The sequence below is a fragment of the Leuciscus leuciscus genome (genome assembly GCF_965113295.1).
Source record: "Leuciscus leuciscus genome assembly, chromosome: 18".
Classification (NCBI taxonomy): domain Eukaryota; kingdom Metazoa; phylum Chordata; class Actinopteri; order Cypriniformes; family Leuciscidae; genus Leuciscus; species Leuciscus leuciscus.
Window position 1 is genome coordinate 26,758,106 of NC_138742.1, and position 25,792 is coordinate 26,783,897.

The 25,792-nt window shown below is 36.5% G+C and overlaps 3 protein-coding genes across 10 annotated transcripts in view; 1 reads left to right on the plus strand and 2 right to left on the minus strand.

The window, feature by feature from the left end:
- Window positions 1-1,058: 1,058 nt before the first annotated feature.
- LOC309480649 (putative methyltransferase YdaC) overlaps window positions 1,059-25,792 on the minus strand; it is a 190,191-nt gene continuing 165,457 nt past the window's right edge. The window contains exons 2-4 of one of the 4 annotated variants that reach the window (XM_082145274.1): window positions 3,340-3,499; window positions 2,477-2,914; window positions 1,059-1,541 (exon numbers count right to left, since the gene is read on the minus strand). In XM_082145274.1, coding sequence (XP_082001400.1) covers window positions 1,345-1,541; window positions 2,477-2,912 — 633 coding nt within the window. In that variant the 5' untranslated portion in view covers window positions 2,913-2,914; window positions 3,340-3,499 and the 3' untranslated portion in view covers window positions 1,059-1,344. Of the gene's footprint in view, window positions 1,542-2,476; window positions 2,915-3,339; window positions 3,552-3,657; window positions 3,762-25,792 lie in introns of those variants that run through there. The other 3 variants (XM_082145276.1, XM_082145273.1, XM_082145275.1) reach the window with 3 other exon arrangements.
- Window positions 4,541-7,132, minus strand: ube2t (ubiquitin-conjugating enzyme E2T (putative)). Its single transcript, XM_082146366.1, has 7 exons — window positions 7,010-7,132; window positions 6,682-6,799; window positions 6,526-6,595; window positions 5,501-5,606; window positions 5,224-5,322; window positions 4,956-5,039; window positions 4,541-4,808 (listed from the first exon to the last, which is right to left on the minus strand). Exons 2-7 carry the CDS (start codon window positions 6,788-6,790, stop codon window positions 4,686-4,688), a joined length of 591 nt encoding a protein of 196 aa, XP_082002492.1. The 5' UTR covers window positions 6,791-6,799; window positions 7,010-7,132; the 3' UTR covers window positions 4,541-4,685.
- Window positions 8,947-25,661, plus strand: etv7 (ETS variant transcription factor 7). 5 transcript variants are annotated; one of them, XM_082145202.1, is made up of 10 exons: window positions 8,947-9,256; window positions 9,767-9,887; window positions 11,178-11,342; window positions 11,442-11,561; window positions 11,773-11,814; window positions 11,958-12,104; window positions 21,854-22,009; window positions 22,150-22,292; window positions 22,366-22,466; window positions 24,096-25,661. In XM_082145202.1, the coding sequence occupies exons 1-10, from the start codon at window positions 9,221-9,223 to the stop codon at window positions 24,277-24,279; spliced, it is 1,215 nt and encodes a 404-aa protein (XP_082001328.1). In that variant the 5' UTR covers window positions 8,947-9,220; the 3' UTR covers window positions 24,280-25,661. The 5 variants fall into 5 exon arrangements, with proteins under 5 accessions (XP_082001328.1, XP_082001329.1, XP_082001332.1 ...); XM_082145203.1 differs by having other exon boundaries at window positions 9,770-9,887; XM_082145206.1 differs by lacking the exon at window positions 11,773-11,814 and having other exon boundaries at window positions 8,949-9,256; window positions 12,027-12,104.

A 25,792-nucleotide genomic window follows, 5' to 3' on the forward strand; every position in this document is an offset into this window, starting at 1 on the left:
TAAAACGTGCGAGTCCCAGTCACGCCGACCCTGTCTTCCTTCTAAACACTGAACCTATTCACAACTTGTATAGTAATGATGTTCGTTTGCACGCACTTTGGGAGGGTGGGGGGCGCGAATGAAATTAGACAAACTTGGGGGGGCGCATATCCTAAAAGGTTGAAAACCCCTGTACTAGGGGACTCTTTCTCCAAGTCAGAACAGCCCAGCAAAGGTATTGAGAGGGAAATTGATCTCTACAGAAGAGAGGCCTATATCCCACTCAGGTGTTGCCCTCTGAAGTGGTGGAAAGAAAACAGTTCTTAATATCCTTTGCTGGCTCCACTTGCCAAAGCATACCTTTCCATCCCTGCTACTTCTGTTCCAAGTGAGCATGTCTTTTCAACTGCAGGGGACATGGTTACTGCCCAAAGGTCTCAACTGCTGCAAGAAATCGTCGACATGCTTATATTCTTGAAAATGAACATGACCATATCTTGGGCTGTTCTGTGTAGTTCATTTATCTCTCTTTTCATGCTTGAAGAAAAAAATTTGATCAGTTTCAGTTTGCACTTTTAGTTTTGTGACAGCACTATTTTGATTATGGTTACAATTATTTTACTGCATATAATTCATTAAAATAGAGGTAAAATGACATTCATTACAAGTTCATTTAAAAATGCACCTAAATTGTTTTGCATTTTGTGATTTTCAGTTGAATTAAAGATTTTCCTTTCATATATTTTATTGAGGATTACTTAAAAAACAACAACAGATCATCTAGATTCTATGTGTGATTGAGGTAGTGATAGTTGCTTCTTGACGGGACACTGTCACCTTACTTCAGGGAAGTATTGTATTGTATTGTAAGTATTCAGGTAATTACCTCAAAATACTGTAGTTATTATTTTTAACAACTGGAAGTTGTTTAAATTGTCTGTCGTGAAGAAGTCAGATTCAGTAGGTTGTATTCGTATAAAGAATTTTCATGACAATATCACCTTTAGGCCTGTTAAGTTACAGCACGAAAATCATGAATGAACATCAGAAGGAATGTTGAACGAAACAGTACAACTGAACTGTATCATGTCTCATTTAATCGCTAAATCAGTGTTTCAACCGTGGAAACACGTCATTACCCCTGGAAAGCCATTTAATGTCCATAGCTTAATCTTCTAGAAAAGCATTTTGCTAAATATATGCATTACATTTCATTTTCAATATATTTTTAATTGACCAGTTGTCTTCATTATTTATTACTACCACCGTTTAATTTCAACAATGAATTGGAGTATATTCGATCTTGAGAAAGTTTGACAGGACAGATATCTTTTTTTTAACATATCAGTATATTACACAGTGATTTTACTTCACAGCAGTGGCAAAAATAGCTTGAAATTTGACGAGTTTCTCTCTTTTGTTCTCCATTCGGACGTCTGTGAACCCAGAGCACTCCAGCGCTTCCATGTAGACCTCAGGACGCCAGCTCTCCCCGCTAAACATGTTCTTCGAGGCTACTTTTTTAACACTCTCTAGTCTGAGAGTTGTAACCATAATTCCACCTGAGGAACAGAAAAGAAATTTTTCTGAATGTTAAAAATTGTGTTATGTTATGATAGACTCTTAAAATGAAGTTTTTTTATTGGCACTGATGGTTCAATGAAGAACCTTTAGCATATCCTTGGAGCCACAAAAGGTTCTTTATAGCAGAAAAAGGTTTTTGGATTATTAAAATGGTCTTTACACTTTATACAAAAATAGTTCTTATAAGAAATATTCACTGAAAGGTTCTTTGGAGAACCGAAAATGGTTCTTCTATGGCCCATGTCTCAAACGCCGCTCCTGTAAGGCCCACTGGCCTGCAGAGTTTAGCTACAAAACCTGTTTTAACAAATTTTACGAGGTGGCTAATTCGCTCAAATTCTTACAACCTTTTTGTTAGATTTTTGCTAAATCGTACATATTTTATGAGTTGCCCAATTCGTACGAATGACCTCCACCTGAACCTGCCCCTAAACCTACTCATCATGGGGGTTTAGACAAATCGTAGTCATGAGATAGCATTGCCAAAACGGATGCCTATAGAAGTTTCTAATTCGTGATCGATAAGAGAGAAGATGGCTCCATGTGCTTTCGAATCGGTCTTGCGGTACTTCAATGTCATAAAACGATCGGTTTGCGCAGCGCCGCTTCAAGTCAAACACACCTCTTGGTTAGCTGGTGCAGGTGTGTGTATTTTGGAGCTAAACTCTGCAGGGCAGTGGCCATCAAAGAAATGAGTTTGACACCCCTGGCATTTCTGCTATTAGATTCCTTTATTTGAAATGTAAGATGGCCAAATATGCCATTTTAAATAAGATTACTGAGAGCACAACCATTTAATAAATGTGTAAAAAAAAAGGTGGTAATTCATTTATATAAGCCTACTTAAAGTTTGCCTATAATAAACACATATATCGCTTTTGGTTTAGAGATTTGGTTAAATCACTCATCTCACCTGGTTTCATCACTCTGTGGATCGCTTTCGCTCCCGCTTTGAGATCCGGCCAGAAGTAATAACAGTTACAGTGAAACACCTTGTCAACAGTGTTTTCCTCTATCGGCATGGTCACCAAATCACTGTGATACAACACAGCCTTTCCTCTGGAGATCTGCTCCTGCATGCGCTTGCTGGCCATCTGATGCATGTATTGTGAGTAGTCCACACCCAGCAGTTTCCCTCTCGGGCCCACGAGGAGCTGCGAGGCCTCCTGAAGACCGAGGCCCGGCCCGTGACCCAGCTCCAGCACTGTGTCGTTGGGTTGTATGTTGATCAATTTCACTGCATTCTCCTCCAAAATCTGATTGTTCCATTTAAAGAACTTGCTCACAAACCATCCAGTTAAAGAATATGTTGGGTGACCCAGCTGTTTGCCCACTTTGTTAGACAGCATTTCTAGACACACAAAACAAAATATTTATTTTACACACAAACATGTGTTATGACCAAAACAGAATTGAACGCAATTCAAATAATTTCATAAAGACTGAATTTTTTTTTTTATTATTATTTTTTTAAATACTAATAATTCTGTGACAATGAAAAATTATTATCAAGAAGGCTACTATGATAAAAAGTTAACGAAAATTACTTTTAGGCAAATTTGTATCTGAAACTATCACATAAAAAATTAGATAGCGTTAAATTAAACTCAATGTAGGCTATAGTATTGAAATTGATCTCTGGACATCTTAATATTATTGTTTTGTGCGCGCACACACTCAAAGTTACGCCACTGCATGTGCTGGACTATGAAATATGAAGGCAAGGTCCATTCTCTGCGTTCTAGTCTAATGTACTCATACAAGTAAAGTTATTACTTTCTCCTGGACGGGCTCTCTTGGGAGAGACAGTCTGTCCAACAAAATATAGTAATAGCACAATTACTTTGACGATTTTATAACTATACTACAAATATAGTTAACAACACATTTAATCAAAAACAGTCTACGCAAGTTGATAAAACAGCAGTATTGTGTACTGTATGTGTGCTTCTCCGACGAGCTTTCCTTTCCTGCAGTAAATAGGGATCGTGTGAAAATTCCACCGACAGCGCGAACGACGTCTGAAGCGTCCATACATTGATTTAGTTACGACAAAAACATCAATAAGACATATTCTAAAGGGTATTTACTTACCCCAAATAACTGGAACAGTGCTTGATTATTTCTAAAATCAACCTGAATATTATTTTACATTCTGACGGTTGTATTAGGTTCGCAAGGAGTCCCTAACATAAGTAGCCATTTAAAGTCACAGTGAAATCACTTGTTGACTATTCTTATTTATTGAATATTGTAGTTTATTATAAATGATGCATCCGTGCACTTTTTTTTTTTTTTTTCATGTGTCCTCATAATCTTTAATCAAAATAAATTCCCCTCCTACTTGCAGGGACATCTCATCTCTGATGACGTTTGAGGGCGGGGCTACCTGTCACTCACATGAGATCCACCAATAGCAAACCACAACCATCCAATCAATTCCACATGGACAAAATCAAGTCCAACCACATATATATTTTTCTTGTTTCAAAAGCCATTTCACTCTGATATGACACAATATGAAATAAAAGTCTATCACAACTTTTCATATCGATTTAAAAATCGTGTTATGTATTTTCAGAAATAATCATGCAACAGCGCTGAAAGGTTTTGCCTACCAACATTATAGTATTAAATATGTTTACATTGTCAAAAATAAAAACATATTTCTTGTTTATTGGTTACTACTTGTTACTGTCCAGCTATAATTATTGTAATAATCACCTTTTTTTTTTCAGACAAGTGAATAAATCCTCAGCAGAAGTGCAAACAAAGTCAGTGCCATAAACTGAAGATATAAACAGATCCATGAGTGATTTAAACAGGTTGCAATATAGTTTTGTTGGGATCTTTTACAGATTGTAAAGTATAATAAATGTGTACTAAGATAAAATTGTATATTGACATTTGTAGGCTCTTTAGACAACAGATGCTATAAATGTATTGAGGACTAATGAACCATTCGAGAAGATGCACATTTTGTGTAACTTTAAATATATTTTATTAAATTCAAATAATCAACAAGAAAAGTAAACAAGAAAAATAACCATACTAAAAAGAAACAATTTGTATAATAAACAACAACTTAATCATTGTGTATCAGTCATTTGTAAAATATAAACCTACTGCATGCATACTTTCTTGGTATGCTCTAAATTCTCCTGTGCAGTAAGTGCTTCTCTCTTGTGTGCAGTTTTCTTATTTTTATTCTCAGCTGAAGTCTTTTCTTCCGTCTCCACACAACCCTTCAAACACAAGAGGGAAGGGAAACAGTGAAGAATGAAATAGCAATGGCTCCCCCCAGTGGCTCATGTGTGTAACGACAGTGTGTGTGGAGCTCAGGCTTTGCCAGACAGTTGAAACACAACAGACCTAAAAAGCACAAATCGTACCTTGTTCTTCTGGATTGCATGTTCAGCCGTCCAGTTCTTTGCCTTCTCTAGATAAAGTGGTTTGTTGTATTTAAATTCTGAGGACTGGAAAGTATGTAAGACACACTCCATTAATATCCAAGAGCAATGACAGTCAGAACACCTCATGAAGTAAAGAAATAATTCCCTGGTTCGGTCAATTATGTCGTGCTGTTCAAACAAACATTTAAATTCCATAAGTTGCACATTTGATCTTTGAACTGAGGGAACACACAGCAGCTTAACTCACTATATCAGCCATGAGTGGGTCGTCGGGGTTCGGTTCGGCCATCAGTAACTGTATGGAAGTGAGCAATGTTGAAATGTTGAGCGAGGGCCTCCACGCTCCCTTTGAAAGAAAATGCATGAATACCAGGTTGACTAGTTTACAACAGCAACAAATGTGCATTAAAAAAAGCTCTACTGTCAGTGTTAATATCACTACAAGTGTCATGTATAAATTATGTTTTGCAAAACACATGTATATATATTAAAGGTTTGGGTTCAGTTATATTTTCAGTCTTTACCTTTGGTGGCAATTTCAGAGCATCAAGACAAATGCGTCCTGCATTATCAATGTTGGGGTGATAGATGGGTGTCAGGAAACGCATCTTCGGCGGCTCAAACGGATACCTTCAAACATGAGAAAAGTGTTAAACGCGTCAAAAATCGATTTCATAAAATTGCACATTGATGCTGAGATCATTTAACACTCTGGTAGACTTTAATCATTTTAACTATGTAAATAGTTGAGAGAAAACGCATGTTGTGTAACAGTATTTCGGATCTGAGCGTAAGCTCTTAAAGTGACAGTAGCCTAATAAACCTGCAGCGGTCTGTCATTTTAATCAAAGAACAAAAGACAAAAAAGTTAATCACTTGACTTTTGTAACTTTAATTGCAAGCATTAATCTTGTATTTAATTTTTACAATGAAGAATATCCAGTGTTATTTTACATTTGATTAATTTCTGTAGTATTTCTTACCAGAATACTAACCTACTGTTAGACCCACCTAAAAAACGTAATAAAATAACCTGTTTATTTCATATCTGTCTTTATTCTATCTATTGCGTTTATTTGTGTTGTTGTTTGCAATTAGTTTATTAGGTCTTATTTTATTACTGACTTTAACTTGTGTCTTTTTTTAAGAACATAAAATTGTACATTGAAGAAAATAAAAATTTTGTCAATAGTTATTTGAAAGAAAATCGGAATCGGCACAGAAAATTGTAACCGGTGCTAATATAGCCTATGTTAGTAGTTAAACCATGGTATTACATGTGATTTTCATATGGCTTTTACACCAGATGTCACTAGTCTACTTGCACTCTATTTTAAAATTTTATAATACCTGTATTATTTATTGTAGAAATAAATTGTGCATATTTTAGAGGTGAATACCATGCATGAAATCAGCTCAAAATATTAAACAATACAAAACAAATTAGTATTGAACTAAAATATAGTATATTGCTTTCATTTAAATAAATAAAGTTCCACAAATTGCCTTCCATCAGTGTTGACCATCAGGATGTGTACTGTAGGCTCACCTCTCAGGTATGTTGATTTCCAGTGTGAACAAGCCTCCTTCATACGGAGTGTTTGCACCTCCAACAATCTCTATATCAAACACAGGAGTGAGGATGCTGTCAGTATTGAAGCTTTACTTAGATATGGCATGTAATGTGAAGTGAAGGCAGACTGACGGGCTTGTAGTTGATCCAGCCGTCCCTCGACCGGCCAGCACGAGACTCCCGGAGGAGGTTCGGCACTGAGGAGCTGCATCTCCCGCTTCAGGCGACTGACTCTCTGCATAACGCCTGTCTGAATCAACACGACACGGTTATTAGGCGAACAATACTTTAGCACTTGCCATATTCACAATACACACTAATATTAATGGCACATTCCCCTTACAAGCAGCCCACTGTTAATCTATGAAGACTGCGTGAGAACTCAATTTTGTCAAGATGTTACATAACGTCTATATAACTAAAGCAAATTATTTAATTGACCATCATATGAGATATTTACCTTGATATCTTGACTTACTAGTGTTGTTACTGCCGCCCGCGTTTTGCTTAATGACTAAACAGTGATCACTGAACACTTAACACACAAACAGTCCCTGTTTTTGATTCTGCCCGCTAAATGTTCATACGTCATTGTGCGACCGACGCGTGGTTTTACTTCAAGGTGCATTGTGGGTATTGTAGTTTTTTGCGTGTTCACTCTTAATAGTTTGATTATTGTCTTTTTTTGCTCCAGCTGAAGCAATCCTCACTTAAAATGATCTGTCATACAGTCTTAAAATGCCTGTATGAATGTGAGAGGTGAAATGTGTTTTACCTTTTATTGAAATGTTTTGTAAAATGAGCTCACCTCATTTATAAATATAGCTAGCCTAGTGCATAATGTCAACCATTGGAATTTTACTCCTTTTGGATTTATTTTATATGAAACACAATCCTGGGAAAGTGTGGAAGAGCAGATAGCATATCATTTCATCACAGCACTTGCAAAAATAGAAATGCAATGCAAATAAAAGTTCTCAATTCCGGATATCTGCTTCCATATTTACCTCAGGATGCCTTTTGTCTCCAGTGAGAACTTTCATAGAAACTGCTTTGATGACACTGTCTAGTCTGAGAGTTGTGTAACTAATTCGCAGTTTCAGGTTTAGGCTAAATCTCACAATTTTAAATAATCTCACAGTTCTGATTTTTTCAGTTGCTTCTAATATTTTTTTCCAGGCACATTTGACCAATTCCAAACCACATTAATCTTAATAACTACCATTAATTTTTGTATTTAATCATTTATAAGTGATATATAATTGTTCATGAAGGCTGGAAATGAAAAACGCCTTATATTCAGGTGTGCATAATAATTAGGCACGTTTGCTTTTAAAGATAAAATAAGCCAAAAAAAGAGATTTAACTAATTATTAAATGCCCATGAGAAGGATACAATACTAATGCAATACTAGAAATTGCAGTTGAGGCGTGACCATTGGACAGTGAAATGCTCATTGGGTCAGCAGGCTCAGACAAAAACAGGTGGAGAAGAAAAGACACATGTTAACTGCAAAAGAATTAAGAATTTAAGGTAAAGAATTAATTGTGAAACCATCAGGAACCCTTTAGTCTCCAGCGCCACCATTTTCCAGAACTGCAACCTACCTGGAGTCTCCAGAAGAGCAAGGCTGTCAGGATCTCAGAGACTTAGGTTATAAAGAATCCTAAAAAATGACCCCCATTAATAAGAATCACAAGCTGAAGTGTAGTAAAATACATGAAAACGTGCCTAATAATTATTTATGCACACCTGAATATAAGGCGTTTTTCATTTCCAGCCGCATGAACAATTATATATCACTTATAAATTATTAAATACAAAATCAAAAGTTATTAAGATTAATGTGGTTTGGGAATTGGTCAAAATGTGCCTGGAAAAAAAATATGATCTGCACGCACTGATAAATTATTTTCACCATTATTTAATTTCACAATTTTACTATAGTATAATGGTCACTTTGATTCTTGAAATCCATCCATCTTCCAAACTGCTTGTCCTATAGGCAAATGGGGATGCTGGAGCCTAAGACGCTGAAACCTTATTCATATAACCTTATTCAAATGAATGAATGTTTCCCTCACGTTCCAGGGGCGCTAAAGTAACCTATGATGCGTAAAAGACGCACCTCAACCGAAAATTGCTGACAGAAATGGATAAAATGATCAACAAAACTTAAAATAGAAAACTTTTTTTTTTTTTTTTTTTTTTTGGTTTGTTTGCAATGTTCTTTTACAGTTTCGCTCTTTTAAAGTTTAACCACTGTGCATATTTCCTACGCATTTCAGTTTAATAATCTTTCTGGACTTTCAGGAAACACCAGATGGGCTGTTGGAGAGCCATACACAAACATAAGGCCGATCTTTTCCCTGCAGTGTTTGTGAGATTTAAGAGCACACACACACACACACACACACACACACACACACACAGCCCCTGGCAGATCCGCTCTCTTTCGTCTCTTTCGTTTTCATTTCCCGGAAGGATTCCTTTCTTAATTTTGCAGGCGATCCGCATAAGAAAAAGACAAACTCTGCTGTGTGAGAATACGACGTCACGCGACTTTAAACGCCTTATTTTGTGTATACATCGACAAGTTGTTGATATTTTAATCAGTTATTGATAGTGTCGCGAATAAATAGAAGAGTGTGTCAAGTCTTGAAGGTTAACATGAGTGACGCCTCCTCTCCGCCACCTTTAATAAAGGTAAGAGACTCACTCACTCACTCACTCACCAAATAAGTGCATTGTAGACCTACTGTTAAGAAATCTGAATGAGTAAGCTAATCAATGTTTGTATTAGTGCCTCAATAAAAAACGAACTAAAGTAATTGAATCACATTAAAACACTTCACTTTAAGCAAATGTTATATTCAAATGGCTGTTTTGTTATTTTGCAAGCCCTCTCAAAATATCATAATATGAAAGTAAAATATTACCGTAGATTTTTGATGCAAATCTACTTTATTAACAATTTAGGCGACGGGTATAAAACTGAAAATAAAAACTGTGTGCCTCAAATTTACTTTCACTTTTGCAGTGTATTGTTTTCATTCAGCAAAATATGAGTCACTATCTATTTTCTGTCCTTTCTGGTTCATTCATATATTATAAATCACTGAAAACATGAAAGGGAATTAAAGGCTGAGATAAAGACTTCCCTTTCATTTGTTATTAAAGTAAATGTTTCTTTCTGCTTTCCCTTCCAAACGTCAGCAGAGTTGTAATGGGAACGGACCCTCAGTTTGTGCGCCCGTTCTGCTCAGCCCTCAGAACGGACCTCCCTCCCTGAATGAAGCCATGCCTGATGAACTGTGCAAGCTCCCTGGAAGACTACGTATGTTCCCATAAAAACTACACTTCTGCGATTACAATAAATGCATACAGATCACAATGACTAAACATGTTTTAGGTGCATGCATTAAAGGAAAAATGTACTCAACATCATGCTGCTTCAAACATGCGACTTCTTCCAGCAGAACATCCAAGCTGTACTTTTCCACACAGTAGCCAGTAGTCTTCAAAAGGTCAAAAAGAACAATAACAAAACCATAAAGCATTTGACCTCATATATTTGTCTATATCTAAGGCCCTGTTTACACCTGGTATTAAGATGCGTTTTGGTCGATCGGATCACAAGTGGACGACACTAAATACAGATTTTAAAGGGTCTAAAACACTTTGAGCTTGTCCACTTTCCACCACTTCCAGAGGTAGTTGAAAACCCATTAGACCGGATTGCTTAGTGTAAACGCTCATGTGGTCGAATGTGTTCAAACAGCCACAAAAGACCGTCTTCTCTCCACATACTGACCTAATGAGTAACATTATGGGAAACGCTCTAGCCAGAAGGGATTTAAACTGGCGGCTGAAGACCCAAGTTTAGTTTGAAGAGGACAAATGTACCAAGCACAATGTTCTCTCACCATTCCTGATTTCTAACACACACTCACAGCGTTCAGCGTGATCTTGCTGCTGTCAGAGCAGAAACTAAAGCTACGTTTTTCTATTTTCTCCGGTCGTGTTCATATGTAAATTGCAAGAGCTTATTTTGTCCATTAGATCAAAAGATCTGAAAAAGCCCATACTTTTATCCGCCCATAGACCCTGTTTTTGAAGAAATCAGGACAGAAGTGGTTGAAAGTGGACAAAAGAGGCGGATTAAGACACCGGGTGTAAACGGGAATGTGTCTCCCTCGTCTACTTGTGATCCGATCAACCAAACGCATCTTAATACCAGGTGTAAACAGGGACTAAGTCTTCTTGTAGTCAAAAATCATACAAAAGCTTTGTGAGAGGATTAGACTGAAATTTTTCACTCAATTTACTCTCAAATAACATTCAAACTTGCACATATTCAAGTTGTGGCTCCAGATGCATCACATGAGATTTGAATATACTCACATTTGCGACACACGGAATGTATTTTCAGCAAATTATGATATCAATTTGGGTCTGTTCCTTAAACACATGCAAGGCTTTTTTTTTTTTCTTTTTTTTGGAGATTCAGAGTCACTTCACACTGCTGCTTTCATTATAGGACATCCTGCACAATATCTCTTTATGTTTCTGGAATGACACAAGGTTGAGTGAATGAGCCCTTTATTTTCTGGTTTGTAATGTACAGGGATCAATCCTTCTCTGTGGGATAAAGAGGATGTGAATCTCTGGCTGCGCTGGGCTCAGAGGGAATACTCTTTGCGACGTGCGGACCACCAAAGATTTGAGATGAACGGAAAGGCACTTTGTCTTCTCACCAAAGAGGACTTCCGTCTCCGCTGTCCCAGCTCTGGTGCGTGATGCTAAAACTATTAGGTTATAGTTATCAGATTTGTCCAGAACTTTTAGAATAACTGCACTGTGGAATATAACTGCTACTGCTGTGAAACAGGTGATGTTCTGTATGAACTCCTTCAACATGTGAAGCAGCAAAGGAGATGTGCAATCTTCAATCCGCTGGCCAACTCCAACACACACACACAACAGATGCTCGACTCGCATGCGACCACAGGTGATCTATCTATCTATCTGTCCATCCATCCGTATATCTATCTATCTATCTATCTATCTATCTATCTATCTATCTGGTTATTTAGGTTTCAAGGTAAGTTTAAGTAACAAGTTGAAAGAACTCTTCCTTGTTCCGTCTATTTCTTTATAAACACACTGATCTGCTTCATTTCTCAAACGTGGGGTTAAATTACACCCATTCATTTATGCAGGAGGGAATTTCCTGGTTGCAAAACTAGAGCTGTTGCCAAAAGGTGTGGCTAAATCAGACTTAACTCCATTCAAACAATATTACACTGGCTTTTTGTGTAAGACTTGAGCCTGTAATGTTATAAATAAAATGTTCATTTGCTTTGCAATTGCAGCTGTAAATAGCACTTGATAAATGGTCTTGCAGGTCCTTGTGTTCCCTCTAACAGAAGTGTTCCTGTTTGTCCTGTGAATCCAAATTCTCGGGTGTTAACAGCCGGATGCAGCACGGATCACAGCCAGGAGGGAAAACCCTTGTCTTCTTACCCTGAGCATCCACAAGTCATTAAAACAGGTCAGTGTTTAAGCCATCTTTGTTACCCCCTTTATAAAAGTCCTGAGACTAGATCTCAAGGTTTTATGCAGATGCCTTATATCATGATACGAGTCATTTTATTTCACGATAACGATATATAAATAATATAATAAAATAGTTATTTTTGCTTTAAATACGATTATTTTAGTTAGTTTTGCTTTAAATGTCAAACATTTTGATACCATTGAAATTTCATAATTCTTGGCACCATGTTCAGTATTAAAAAAAAATCTACAACTAGCCTAAGTAAAAAATAAAAATAAAAAAACTCTCAAGCTTACTGAAGACAGTAAACCGTGATAAAGAACAAAGAAACTGAATGCAAGCATATTGAAGAAAAAACTACAGTAGAACAAAGACATGAAACAGACCTACCTGAAAAACTTCAAGCACTAGAACTGTTAACCCTTGCTGTAAAAAAAGGCCAAATTCTGACAATATCATACCAGTTTCCATTAAAACAGTAATATACCGTATAAAACAAAAATAGCCTACAGGAATATACTGTGAATTAACAGTGCTCAAAATCGACACTCAATCACACCCTATACCCTCATTCACTATCCCCTACATTAGTTCACTAATATAGTCCACTTGACTGAATAAAAGAAGTGAGTGAATTGAGACACTGATGAACGCCTGATAAGCAGAATCACTGAAGGACAGAGAAAAAAGAACAGAAAAAAAGAGAAACACAAAAACTACAACTGACTTCCAGCAACACTGAGTGTGAAACCAGTTTAACATTATTTCTTTGTTGTCACCATGATGGAGATCAGTATTTTCTTTAGTTGGTCTCTTGTCCCTTGACTTCTTACCATTAATCTCTCTCTGGCTGCTGTAACAGTGAGTTTATAAAGCACATTTGTTATTGCAAGAAAAAGTCAAGAGGAAGATGATCAGGGCCCGTATTCATAAAGATTCTAAGAATCCTCTAAGAAAACTCTTAATTTAGCTTAAAAACTTTTATTTTTTACTATATTTATACTTTGTTTTAGCTAAATTGTGATATCTCTGTGTTTCTAAAAGACAGAGTAGCTCTGTTTTGTTTTTGTTTTTTTGGTTTAAGCATGATGTGTTAAAAAAATGAGTCATTGTAATTTATTGCTGTGGTTTCACAGTGGTGGTAATGAGACACTTTTGATTGAGGATTAAACTCTGAATGAGTGAGAATTAATTCCTTAGTGAATGAACAGGCAATATGATGATTTTGTCATCATAATCATTATAACCACAATCATTCATAAACTGTGTGTGTGTGTGTGTACAAGTGTGACTTGCACAAAACCAGCTCAAGCAGCAAAAGAAACACTAATGTTTTAGCATCAGCATCCCAACTAAAGCAAGCACTGATCTCTATAATGGTAACTTAAAACCAAACATTTTCAATTAAACATCTTAATAACAACTTATGTAGATGTATGACAGAAATAAAGTCATACTGGTTAATAATATGGTTAATAATGTGTAATGGCTGGAAGTCAGTTGTTCTTGTGTTTCTCTATTCTGTTCCAACAGCAGGTGTTCATCACTAATGCTCAACAATCATTTACATATTCTCTTAATTATCTCACTGCAACACTGCATCAATGTTACTTTTTACTCTCTGTAGTGTGGATTTCCCTGTGGGGTTGAAAGGGTTAACAGTGTAAGATAAAAAATTCACACCCACAAAATGTATTTTAACAGTAATAAACTGTAAGTTATAAAACAGGTTTGCCAATAGTTTACTGTAAAATCTTGTTTTTTTGGGTCACTATTGTGCTGAAGAGTAGAGCCTGTGCTTCAGTCCAGGAGAAGCTCTACAAATATTGATGATACGCTGCATGTTGCTTTATTTAAAGCGACACTATGTAACTTTTCAACCTTCATAATATATTTCCAAGATCCTTGTGATGGTACATCGACTTACAATAGGTTGAATGACACGTCTGCCATAGCCTGACAGGGTCTGTATCGCTTTTATTGGCACTATGTAACTTCGGTGTTCGGGTAGTAACAAGAGCACAAAAAGAACTACAAAATTCGACTGCTTTACGGCATACGTCACTTCCCCCACCACTTCGTCAAATTTGGACGTGAGAGGCCAACCAGCGTTTGTTTTCGGCTTTCGTGCGTATGTTTTTGTCATGGGGGTTGTTTACACCTGGCCACTTTATGCGTTTTCTCAGATCGGATAGCTATCCGATCGTGAAAAGTCCAGGTTTAAATGCTCTCCGAAACGCATTTGAATCCGATCCCTCAAACCACTTCAGGAGGAGATCTGAGACGCATTCCAGACGAAACTGGACAAGTGTAAATGCATATGGTTTTTGAAACCACATATGTAAATTGTACTCCTCCCAAAAATGCTTAAAAAGAATTTAATAAAAAAAACGTGTGAGAGCGTTGTATAGGCTATTATGTTATATCCAGATATGACGACGCGCTGGAACACGCATCACCGCAGATGAGCAACTGCATCAAGCCAACGTGCAAACTATCGCAAATCAAAGTGAAAGTAAATCGCAGACGCTTAACACACAATCTTCATCATTAAAAGTAAAGAAACGAAATTATCTTACCAGGGCTGTTACTGCTCTCTCTTATTGCGGTCTTTGATTTTGAAATTTTAGCTGATGATCTATAAAATGCAGCTCATATCTGTTGCTTTCGTGACGACGTTGTTGACGTTGATTCCTGCGATTATCATGAGAACAGCTTTCAATATCTCACATAATTATCATAAATAAGCCTAACGTAGAGGTTGTAAATAGTGTAAACGAGCACAATTTGCAAACTATTATGATAAATTGCAATAATAATGTCTAATGACATCATAACGGCCAATGTTATGAAATAATGCGACGTACATTGAACTTAATGATGTTATCTGGCATTTTGTAATGTTTACATTCCAATAAAAACAACACAAATTAAATTATACAGTAGGCCTAGCCTATAGACTATTTACTTGTGATTTAGCTGCAATCATGTAAAAATGTTATAATATAATTTACGACAGTGCAAGTATTCCACAGCGACTCTAGGGGTCGCTGTTTGACAAAAACACAATTTCTACTTAGTGTGGCTTTAACAGGTGGTGATTGTGTAGTTGCTGGTCCAGTGGAAATCTCTTTATTTACAAAAGTTTTGTTGTGGTTTCAAAAGAAATAAGTTCACAGTAATACTTTGCTCACGTTATTAATGCATTATACATTTTAGTTAATACATTTAAAATGACAGTTGGTCAATTTAAGGCAGTCGGTTTCTGCAAGTGAAATTAGTTAACTCGAGTTTTAGTGCATTTTTACAGTAACATACTGTAGATTACAGTAAAGAACTGCACAATTAACAGTAAATTACTGGCAACAGTGTTGCCAGTATTTTACTGTAAAAAAACCTGGTAAGGTCTAACAGTGTACATAAATTGTATAAAGTAATCAAATGTGTATAAAAACACTGCAGTCAGTGAACACTACTCACTTAAAAAAGTTGGATTAAAAACGACCCAACAGCTAACCCAATGGTGGGTTGATATAGCACCGACCTATTGTTGGGTTATTTTAACCCAATAAATTAGGTAATTAGTTTTACCCAATAAATTGGGTTACAAAAAACGAATCTGTTGGGTTATTTGGTCAAAATGCTTTAATCAACCTAGTATTATTATAATTAACTATTATTGCCATGTAAATAAATAACTCACAACTTAAGTATATTAACAATGCTTTATTTACATTCAATTAGACATTGCATTCAAAAGTTATTGATAAAGTTCTAAGAAACATTGGAATACAAATGTTTTAATATATATTAAACATATATGTTTTAAGTTCTAAGAAACATGGAATACAAAAACAAAAATAAACAAACAAAACAAACCAAAGCTTGTCCAGCTTATCCAATTATAAACTGCCTAAGTAGGCGACAGTGAGTTGATGGAACTCCTCCTGGCACAGAATATATTGTGTGTTGTAGAAACTGCCAAACAGCTGCTGCAGGCTTTGGATACTCAATGTCTAAAACATAAAATAATTTAAAGCATGTATCCACAGCTTGTAAAAGGCTGTCTTGCTCTAGTGCCGCTCCTCCCACAATGACGAAGGCTTGTGAGCAGTTGAATTTATCCCCAATCTGCAGGACATGAGGGAATTGCCTCCGTTGCTCCTCCTCCTCCAAATATTGAATGATGTTTGTTCCAACCTTTAAAAAAAAAAATTAAATGGTAAATATGCACACATGGATCAAATATTACCCAAATTGTGTTGTCATAAATGATGCACCTACAAATCATTTCAACAAATGCTATAAAGTAACAATTATTATTTTACATGTTTTAAAAATTGTCTGGTTTTGCAATAACACCACAAATTAGCAAAAATAGAACTTAAATGCCACTAAAAGAAAAGATGTAGAGTTTGATTGTCAAATTATATTTATTTTAATGAACCAAATGCAGATTAAAAAAAAAAAAAATTTTATGTGTATATAAAACCAACACCAATTAGCAGAAATGAAGTTGTGTATGCATGTGTGTGCACCTGCATTTGTGTTTGTGTGGGGTCATGTTTGTCCCAAAATGCATTTGTGACTCAAGGCTTTCCTTTCTGTGTGAAAATGTTCTGATTTATTCTGGATTTATTGATGTGAAAAAAAAAAAAAAAAAAAACTCTTGGGAATTGTGTTCCAAATAAGAAAGAAATTCAAACAGGTTATTAGGGACATGGTGAAAAAATTATGACCAATTTAAAACATTTTGGTGGACTACTTTAAGGAGAGGTGCCATTTGAATAATTTATTATCCTTCATTACTAGTAGGCCTAAGTTTTAATTTTCATGAAGTCAAATTAAAAAGGTTTCACTATATTAGTGATGCTGCTATATGCTTGCTACATTATCTCTCACCTGCAAATCTGTCGATTAATGTTTCAAGGTTCCACTTCTGAAGCGTTTCCCTTACATATGAATCCATAGCATCCTGTGTAAAAAAAAGTTTAGTTAATATAAAGTGAATTAACAAAAATAAAGCCTATTGTCAGTGACAATATGCTTTATTTGTCACTAACAATTTGTCACTAACCTACTATAAATTCACTGTAAAATCACAGCTGTAATTTTACAGTATGAGCTCCTGCAATGGCCATGTATTATGGTAAATTACCTCCATTTAAAATGTCCTTTTACTGCTATGTGTCATTTAAAAAGTAATAAATGTTATTATAAAGGAATAAAGTCTCAAACAACCGTCATTTTATTTAATGGGTAAGTTATGTGGTGATCTGAAAAGTGTTATGTAACTTAACTGGCTATTGTAATAACCAGGGGCGATTCTAGGATTTTCATTTTAGGGGGGCTCAGCCCCCAATGAGGGTATGATGTAAAAAAAAAAAAAAAAAAAAAGGTTAGTTTATGGTCTAATGCTCATTATTAAGTAGTTTCATTCATTCATCCAGTAACATGCATATGGCAGGGTTTTATAATCACTGAGGTACCGAATGTGAGGTATTTAGGGGGGTTGGGGAGCATGCTCCCCCGAGAAAATTTTGATTTCTCTGATCTACATATGTGCATTTTAAGATGTTTTGAAGGCCAAAAAAATTGGATGACAATAGCTTTAAAACCATGTGCGGGCAGCTGTTTTTTTCTCACCTCATCGGCATCACACTCTTTTTCTCTTTGTTTTTATCTTGCTCTGTCTTTTCCCCTCCTAAAGCTGAGCTTTGACTGATACAGGCTTTTAATTTTTGTCTGTCAGTGAAGAAAGTAAACATAGGGTCAACTGATAGGTTGATTTATGAATCATTTTCTCAGACAAAGCTACCAGGAAAGCTAGGTAACTAAGTCCATCTACAATGAAATATAAATTATTTATTTTATTTTTTAAGCTTTTTAGCCTTTGTAATCAACAATACGGTTGGTTATTCATCAAGTCACCCCGTGAAAATCTATTTAATTTCAAATCATTTAACTAACCAGCTAAACGTGTATTAATGTAACTGTCTATTGGCAATATGATTAATCTGTTCTATATTTATTTCTATTTATTAAAAATAACAACATGAATTATCAATTTGCCACTTCTATAAATCAAGTGCTTAAAAGAAAAGCACAAATCCCTTTAAGGGGGTCGCACACCGGACGCGCAGCTCGGCGGCGCGCCGCGCAGCGCCACGTCTTTTAAATTCGAACACACTATTCTCTATGAGAGTACACACACCGGCGGCGCCTTTCGGCGTCTGTCCGCGGCGGCTCAGGACCGTGTTCAAAATCCTGCCGCGCCACAGAGCGCCATTTACTTAGTTTTATATTAAATTTACATGTATGTGTCTCAAATCGTAGTTAATGTATATACGGACCTCACCCTGTGCTGCAATATACATTTAGTTTTATATTTATTTACAGAAATCAGAAAATTGCTGATGTTATCGGATTTTCAGGTGACAGTTGTCCTAGACGTGGCGCGGCGCGGCGCGGCGCTGAGCTGCGCGTCCGGTGTGCGGCCGCCTTTACTCTAATATATGTAGGCTATACACTTCTACTGATTCATTATTACTTAATACAAAACTATATTTATTAATACAAAACCAAATAACTCCACATGATGTTTCTCTCTCAAGGCCATCTAGTGCTTTCAGACAATGATGTGTGTCTTTAATCATTTCTGTGCATGGCAGCATAATGTAATAACGAAATACAAAATAATATGTTTTAAAGTTTAAAAAGTAAATTAAAATAAATCATGATCGTTTTCTAAAGTATGTTTTCATGGGTGTTAATCGCTTCATTTTTGTTTTGTAGAAAAAAACAACTATCACACTGATAAGGGCTGAAGGTGAACGCAGCGAAACGTATTGGTATTGGAAGAGAAACCGAACCGTCCTGTGTTGCTCCCAATGCTCCAGTAACATTACATTATGTAAACTGCAATGCATAAATGACAAAGAACTGCACCGATGCAGATGTAATATCATAGCAATCTATCAATAAATGCACTCACGACACACCTCGCTCTGCTCGGCGCCCCTGCAGATTGAAAAATGCGCTAAATCCAAGCAGACTCAGATAAGGGGAGGAGCCGAAACTTGACGCAGCTTGCCGCCGTTTCAAATGAGTTTTTTTTAAAGGGGACTGAAGCGATAAAAAATATATTAATCAAATATTTTTTAGGGGGGCTGGGCAGAAGTTTAGGGGGGCTGAAGCCCCCCTAAAAAGGGCCTAGTGACGCCCCTGGTAATAACCAAGCGGGAAGGAAGTCGACCGGAAGTTGAAGCCGTCCGCGTGCCACCATCTTGTAGCAGAACTTCACCTGCTGTTAGCATCCCATTGACTCCCATTCATTTTGGCGTCACTTTGACAGCGAATAACTTTACATCTGAGGCGTTTAAAGACTCGATTTGTCCATTATTTATTTCTAAAGAAACACGACAATGTATAAAAGGCTCCATTACCTTGTATCTTACGTTATGGACCCGTAAAAACAGTTTTTGTAAAAGTAGGCTAACGATTGCGTCATAACCACGCGACTCTCTGTCCCACAGTAGAGAAATTACCGTATGGACAGGAGGAGAAGCTCGCGGGCAATCGGGGAGACGTGGAGGCAAAATGACAAAATAATTAATCAGAATACCTAGCAAAAGTTTCTCCTGCTCGTAGCTCATGGACACCTCCTACTCACGATCTCCGTCTCTGCAAGTTTCGGAAGGGAATGATTTAGATTTCTCATGCCACAGCCACTAGAAGACAGACGGGTTGCTCACGTCACATCTACGTCGTCAAGCTCAGTTTGAGTCTGCGCGTCAGGAACGGAAGTCCTAAAAAATCGCTAAAAATGGGCTTCACTTGCCTCAATTGAGTTCCAATGAGATGACTCTGTCCATTTCTTATACTGTCTATGGTAATAACTTACTATCCAGTCATAGTTATATTTTATAATTTTTTATCTTTATAGAGTTGTCTAGATAAAATGTTTAATTAGGGTGTCCATATTTCGGGGCTTTTAATCGGGAACATGGGAAATTTCTCGGTAAATCGTTTGTGAATTTACATTTGGGCTCTTTTCTATCGCAGTTCAGGAGCCATGTGCCACTGTTGACAAGCCGTGGTGCAGTTTTTTACGTACATCAGCCCGGTCTCACCCCAAAACGTCATATACTGACGCGTCTTGACCATGCGTCAACATACGACGAAAAGGGTACCCCTTTAACGTCAATATGAGACGCAGACAGAAGCGCACCAGCAGCGCCTCCTAGCGGTACCCTAACGCATACCTAAACCTACCCATAACCCGAATCGTCACACATGGACGTTATGGGGGTACCCTTTTCGTCGTATGTTGACGCATGGTCAAGACGCGTCAGTACATCAAGACCGACCGAACAATGGTGCGAGAAGGCGCGATCTAATTCTAAAGCAATGCAAAAACGCACACAATGAATGGCATCCCGGCCGGACGCATTTTTTTTTAGGTCCAAAAAGAAGACATGTCCGGGAAAAAGAGGACGTATGGTCAGCCTAGTTTAACACTTTGTAGTATTTTAAATTCACACTGTAGTTGGGATAAAACAAGTAAACATTTGCGCTACAATGTAGGCCTTTATATAACTCAGCATACCTTCTTCCTGTAAGTGACTGCGACACTGGATGGATGGACCAGGCTTCCGCTGGGTCTTGAAGCCGAGCGCGTCGGTTAATATATGAAAATATGAATAACTTTCCCCAAAAGAATCGGAAAGAACATAGAAAGTTAGGAAGAGTATCACAACCGAGTATTAAGAAATTGGCTGGCTATATTGCCATATTGGTGTCGTTAGTCGCAGATAGCGGACAAAAAGCAGTCAGCTGGGAGAAATAAACATGGAAATAATTGGCTGAACATTTAGAAAAAAACGGCAATAATACTATGTAAGAGCTTAAAGTCACTTTATATCGAAAAAAACAAACATGTATACAATATGCATACTGTAGGCTATAGTGTAATATTAACTCACCCGTGTATCTTCTGTCAGCTGCGGGGATCAACCGTTGAAATTTGAATTTTAACCCAACGGGCTGCGTTGTTATAGAAACAACCCAATAAATGATCCGAATAACCCAACAGAACGACCCAATATTTTTAACCCAGCTATTGGGTACACAAAATAACCCAACGTTTTTTAGAGTGTAGTCTTCAATGTGTTAAAGTTTAAAAAATGATTCAGTCAAGAGCAGTGAGAGATTTTCTCTTTTTTTATTTTTTTTATTAACAATAATAGGTTGCTGTCACTTTAAGACCAAATGCATGGATCCAATATACTTATGTGTTTTCTTTCTCAACTGTTTACATTCACGTAAGACATAAATGACTGTGTTTACTTGCAAAGATGGTCATTTTGACATATAAGTGTGTATTTAACCGTTCAAGCCAAATTAGTCAGCAAAACGCACTCACAAATGAGTTCTCTTTCGCTTCGTATTGTGTTTCAACGGTTTAAAATCACTTGTTTTTAAACATCAATGATTAAATATGATCTCAAATTATAAGCTTTTGTGACCGCGCAGCACAGCAACGTCACATGAGCGTCACCGCGATAGAGACCGGTTGACAAATTTATACCGGTTAATTGTGTCTACGGGTGTATCGCCCACCCCAGGACAGTGGTATTTTTTGTTTGTTATATTTAAAGGACCCACCAAAGCTTGTCACGATCAGCTAATATAGGATGTGGATGAGTTTGTTTTTTAGCTCACTGTTTACCCATATTCTGCAGAGCTTTCTCAACATTCCCCCAAGGAAGGACTGCAACAGAAATCTCCAGACAAAACCGGACAGCCTGTAAATATTGTCTGTACAGACGAGCCTCTCAACCTGTCCAGTAAACCTGCAAACACCACACTCACCACTGAGGCCAATGGAAAGATTCCAGGTGCTCATTGGAAACATTAACTATGGCTGATATTTTTTAATAATTTCCAAACCCTGGAAATGAAGAAAAAAAGAATACAAATTACAGTGTGTCAAAACCATAAAGTAACATGCCTTTGACCATTCCATCCTTTTCTTTAGACTGCAAACTGTTATGGCACTATGTGTACCACCTGCTGTCGGACAGTCGGTATCAGGCCTTCATCCGCTGGGAGGATCCGGACTCCATGGTCTTCAGAGTGGTGGATCCCAATGGACTGGCACGACTCTGGGGAAACCACAAGGTACTTTATCAGGAGAGTCTTCTGTGTTTAAGTGTTACTGACAATAATCGGGTCTGTTTGTTTGTAATTGCAGAACAGGGCCAATATGACCTATGAGAAAATGTCTAGAGCATTGCGCCATTACTACAAACTCAACATTATCAAGAAAGAGACGGGGCAGAGGCTGCTCTTCCGGTAAGTGGAGGCATTTGAAGCACATTAGTATTTGTTTGTACTTGCTCATAACTCAAATGTCGGAGTTGACTTATTATATCAGTTGTTAGCCGATGGTGATGCTGATATTATTCCTATATAGGCTAATTCCATTTAATGGTGGCAAATTAGTCATACCCTTTGTAACAAAGAAGTGTAATTGTATTGAATGCGCATTTGTAGTTACTTTAAGTAAATTTTTAAGGTCACCATGAATTCAAAATGGACAATTCTTATTTTTTATGGAATATTGCAGTGTTTATTATAAATGATTTATCGGTGCACATCATCATTTAAAAAAAATAAATAATGTGTTATGAATGTGAATGTGCCCTCATAATCTTTAATATTTTATCTGCCGATGAAACAGAAGTGTACCTTTTTGGTGTACACTTCAACCAAAAAAAACCAATAGAAATACGAAATCACACTCAAGTCCTATTTATGAGTCAAGAACGCTCTAAAGTTCAACTAATTGAATTTAATACATTTCAATTCACACTTACAGTAGCTACATTCTTTTAAAGTCCACCTGTAGTCAATTATTTTATCCCTTAAAACATCACTAAAATTATATATTTAAAAGTTTAGAGTCTTTGGTTCACTGCAGTATTAAGGAGAAAATACTCAGCAATGGTGTTGACTTATGAATTTACACATGATTTGTCTTAAAGCATATTAAAAACACGACATAGACATATAAACAACATTAAAAACTTGATTTTCACCACAGGGTTGACTTTAAAATGTATTATTTACTGTAATAAATACTCTTTTTAATTGAGTACTTTTTTCCACAAGTGATACTAAAAGCCAATTAACTTTTGCATGAATTTCTGTTTATGTTTCTTATGATGCTAAAAATCTTTAAATCTGAAATGGTGTGATTAAATGTGGTCTGACATGCATTCTTCAATACATACCGTTTAAAAGAGATGCTTGATTAAGTCGGTTGAGAGAATGAACATAGTGTATATATAATAGTACCCATACGTCCATATCTGTAATTTCATAGTTTAATCACTTTACTGTTATTATAGAATGTGGAAAATTAAGACAAATTAAGAATGAGTAAATGTCCCCACACTTTGTAATAATAAAAAAAAAAAAATTAAGTAATACAGATTTTATACAAAATAGAAATTCACTCAAATATTTGAAAAATTCTTTTTACAGATACAGTTGATAAAGTAGATTTTTGAACTCACACAAGAGGGAGCTAAAACTGTTAATTCTGTTAAACTGGGCATGATGATCTCAAAAAGGAAAATGCTGTCCTGGTCGCACTTCCGGATTTTAGTTAGACATATTCCAGGGTCAACATTCCTGTCTAAAATGTTTTAGTCCTAACCCTAACCTAACCCTACCCATAAGTTATCCCTAAAATCAGAGTGAAATGATGGTGAATAACACTGATGTAGAAGCACCGAACCCTGGCTGTGAGCCTAAACTTGACATAAACTGTAAACTTGTCCCTCAAATCTGATTGGTTGATTGGAATGTTGATACAGGAACATGTTGCATATGGTGAAATTACATCCTGCGTCCTGGCCCATGTGTTGATCAGTCACTACCGAAATGTCTTTAAAACTGTCTCTTGGTCTGCCACAGGTTTCTGAAGACGCCTGAGGAAATAATGCAAGGCAGGTCGGAGCGTGCAGAACCTCCGGAGTCTCCTGACAGTCCCGCGTCCCCTGACTACAGAGAAGACGCTCTGGAAGTATCACCTGTATCGACCCCTACCACTCTGAGTCCCAGCTCTGATCACAACTTCAGCATATCGCCAATCCCATGACACTCACTTCTACATGAATTAACCTGGCCTTTTAGAATGGGAAACCCCAGAGCTGGACGTCCGATACAGTTTGATGTGAAATACAGACTGCCGTCTACATCCCCAGAGATTGCTGATATCCTGTAGAGGAACCATTGGAATATTTTAGGAGATGCTCAGTTTAAGTTTACTTCACACGGTGAAGACTCAGGGTAGTTTATGCTGTTGTTTGCTGTGAGGATGTGTTGAAAACTACACAACGCATTCATCAACGCAACAATTATGATTGATTCTCATAGTCTCGTCGTCGAGTTGATATGAAACGTTCTCAGGCTTTAAAACTGTGCAATGTGATTTTGTGAACTGTACTGCATTGATTAATCAAATAGCATTAATAATATGGGTGACACTTTATTTTACAGTCCTGTTCTGCATGAATATACTATACAGTAATTTCAGTAACTGGGTAATAACTAGGTATTAACCCTGAACCTACACTAAACCTAACCTTAACCCATGTAGTTACCTTATGTGCCCCAGTACTTTCTTAGGTAAGTACACTGTAAGTACACGTAAGTGCACGTACTGTAAAATAAAGTGCGACCATAATATGTACACTGAAATCTATGTTTTCATTAATTGCCTATTAACTCTATAAAGGTAACTATATAAAAAAAGTTAATGAGCATCTAATTTGTCATATTTTAGGTTAAAATGAATATGAATGCAGAATAGAAAGTTTGTATTTTGTGAAATTGTATTTTATTTTTAAGGCTTTTTGCAGCCAAAAGTAAATAAGTAAATAGTTTGTATGCTTTATTTTAAATAGTTTATAAGTTGTTTATAAGTAAATATGTCATTTGGTCTCATAAAATCTAGTATAATAATGGCAACACTTTAGTTTAGGGTCCAATTCTCACTATGAACTAGTTGCTTATTTGCATGCATATTACTAGGATATTGGCTGTTTATGAGTAATTATAAAGCACATATTAATGCCTTATTCTACAGGATTCTACATCCTGTAATCCACCCGATACCTAAACTTAACAACTGCCTTACTAACTATTAATAAGCAGTAATTAGGAGTTTATTGAGGACAAAGTCGCAGTTAATAGTGAGAATTAGACCCTAAAGTTACCATTATTATAACATAAATAGAAAAATGTTGATGAATGTTCAATGAAATTAAATACCACCTAAAGCTGTGTTCTAAACCAGGGATTTGTTTTTTTTTATATTATTATTTCTTTGAAGAACTGGGATTCCCAATGTCTGGGAAAAACCTTTATAGCCTAATTTTTAAAGTGTGATTTCTAGACCTGGAAAAGTCATGTAAATTAATAAAATCTTATAACTCAAACTGATTTTTAAAATAAATATAGATTTTTCTATAAAAATCATTATCCTTAATTTTTATCTAAGAAATCATGAACATTTGGAAAAGTAATTGGGCCTTTGAATATTGTTCAAATATGAGGGGCTTTTGAGTCCAAATCGGTTGAGAACCTCTGATCTAAAAAGCACTGAGTTG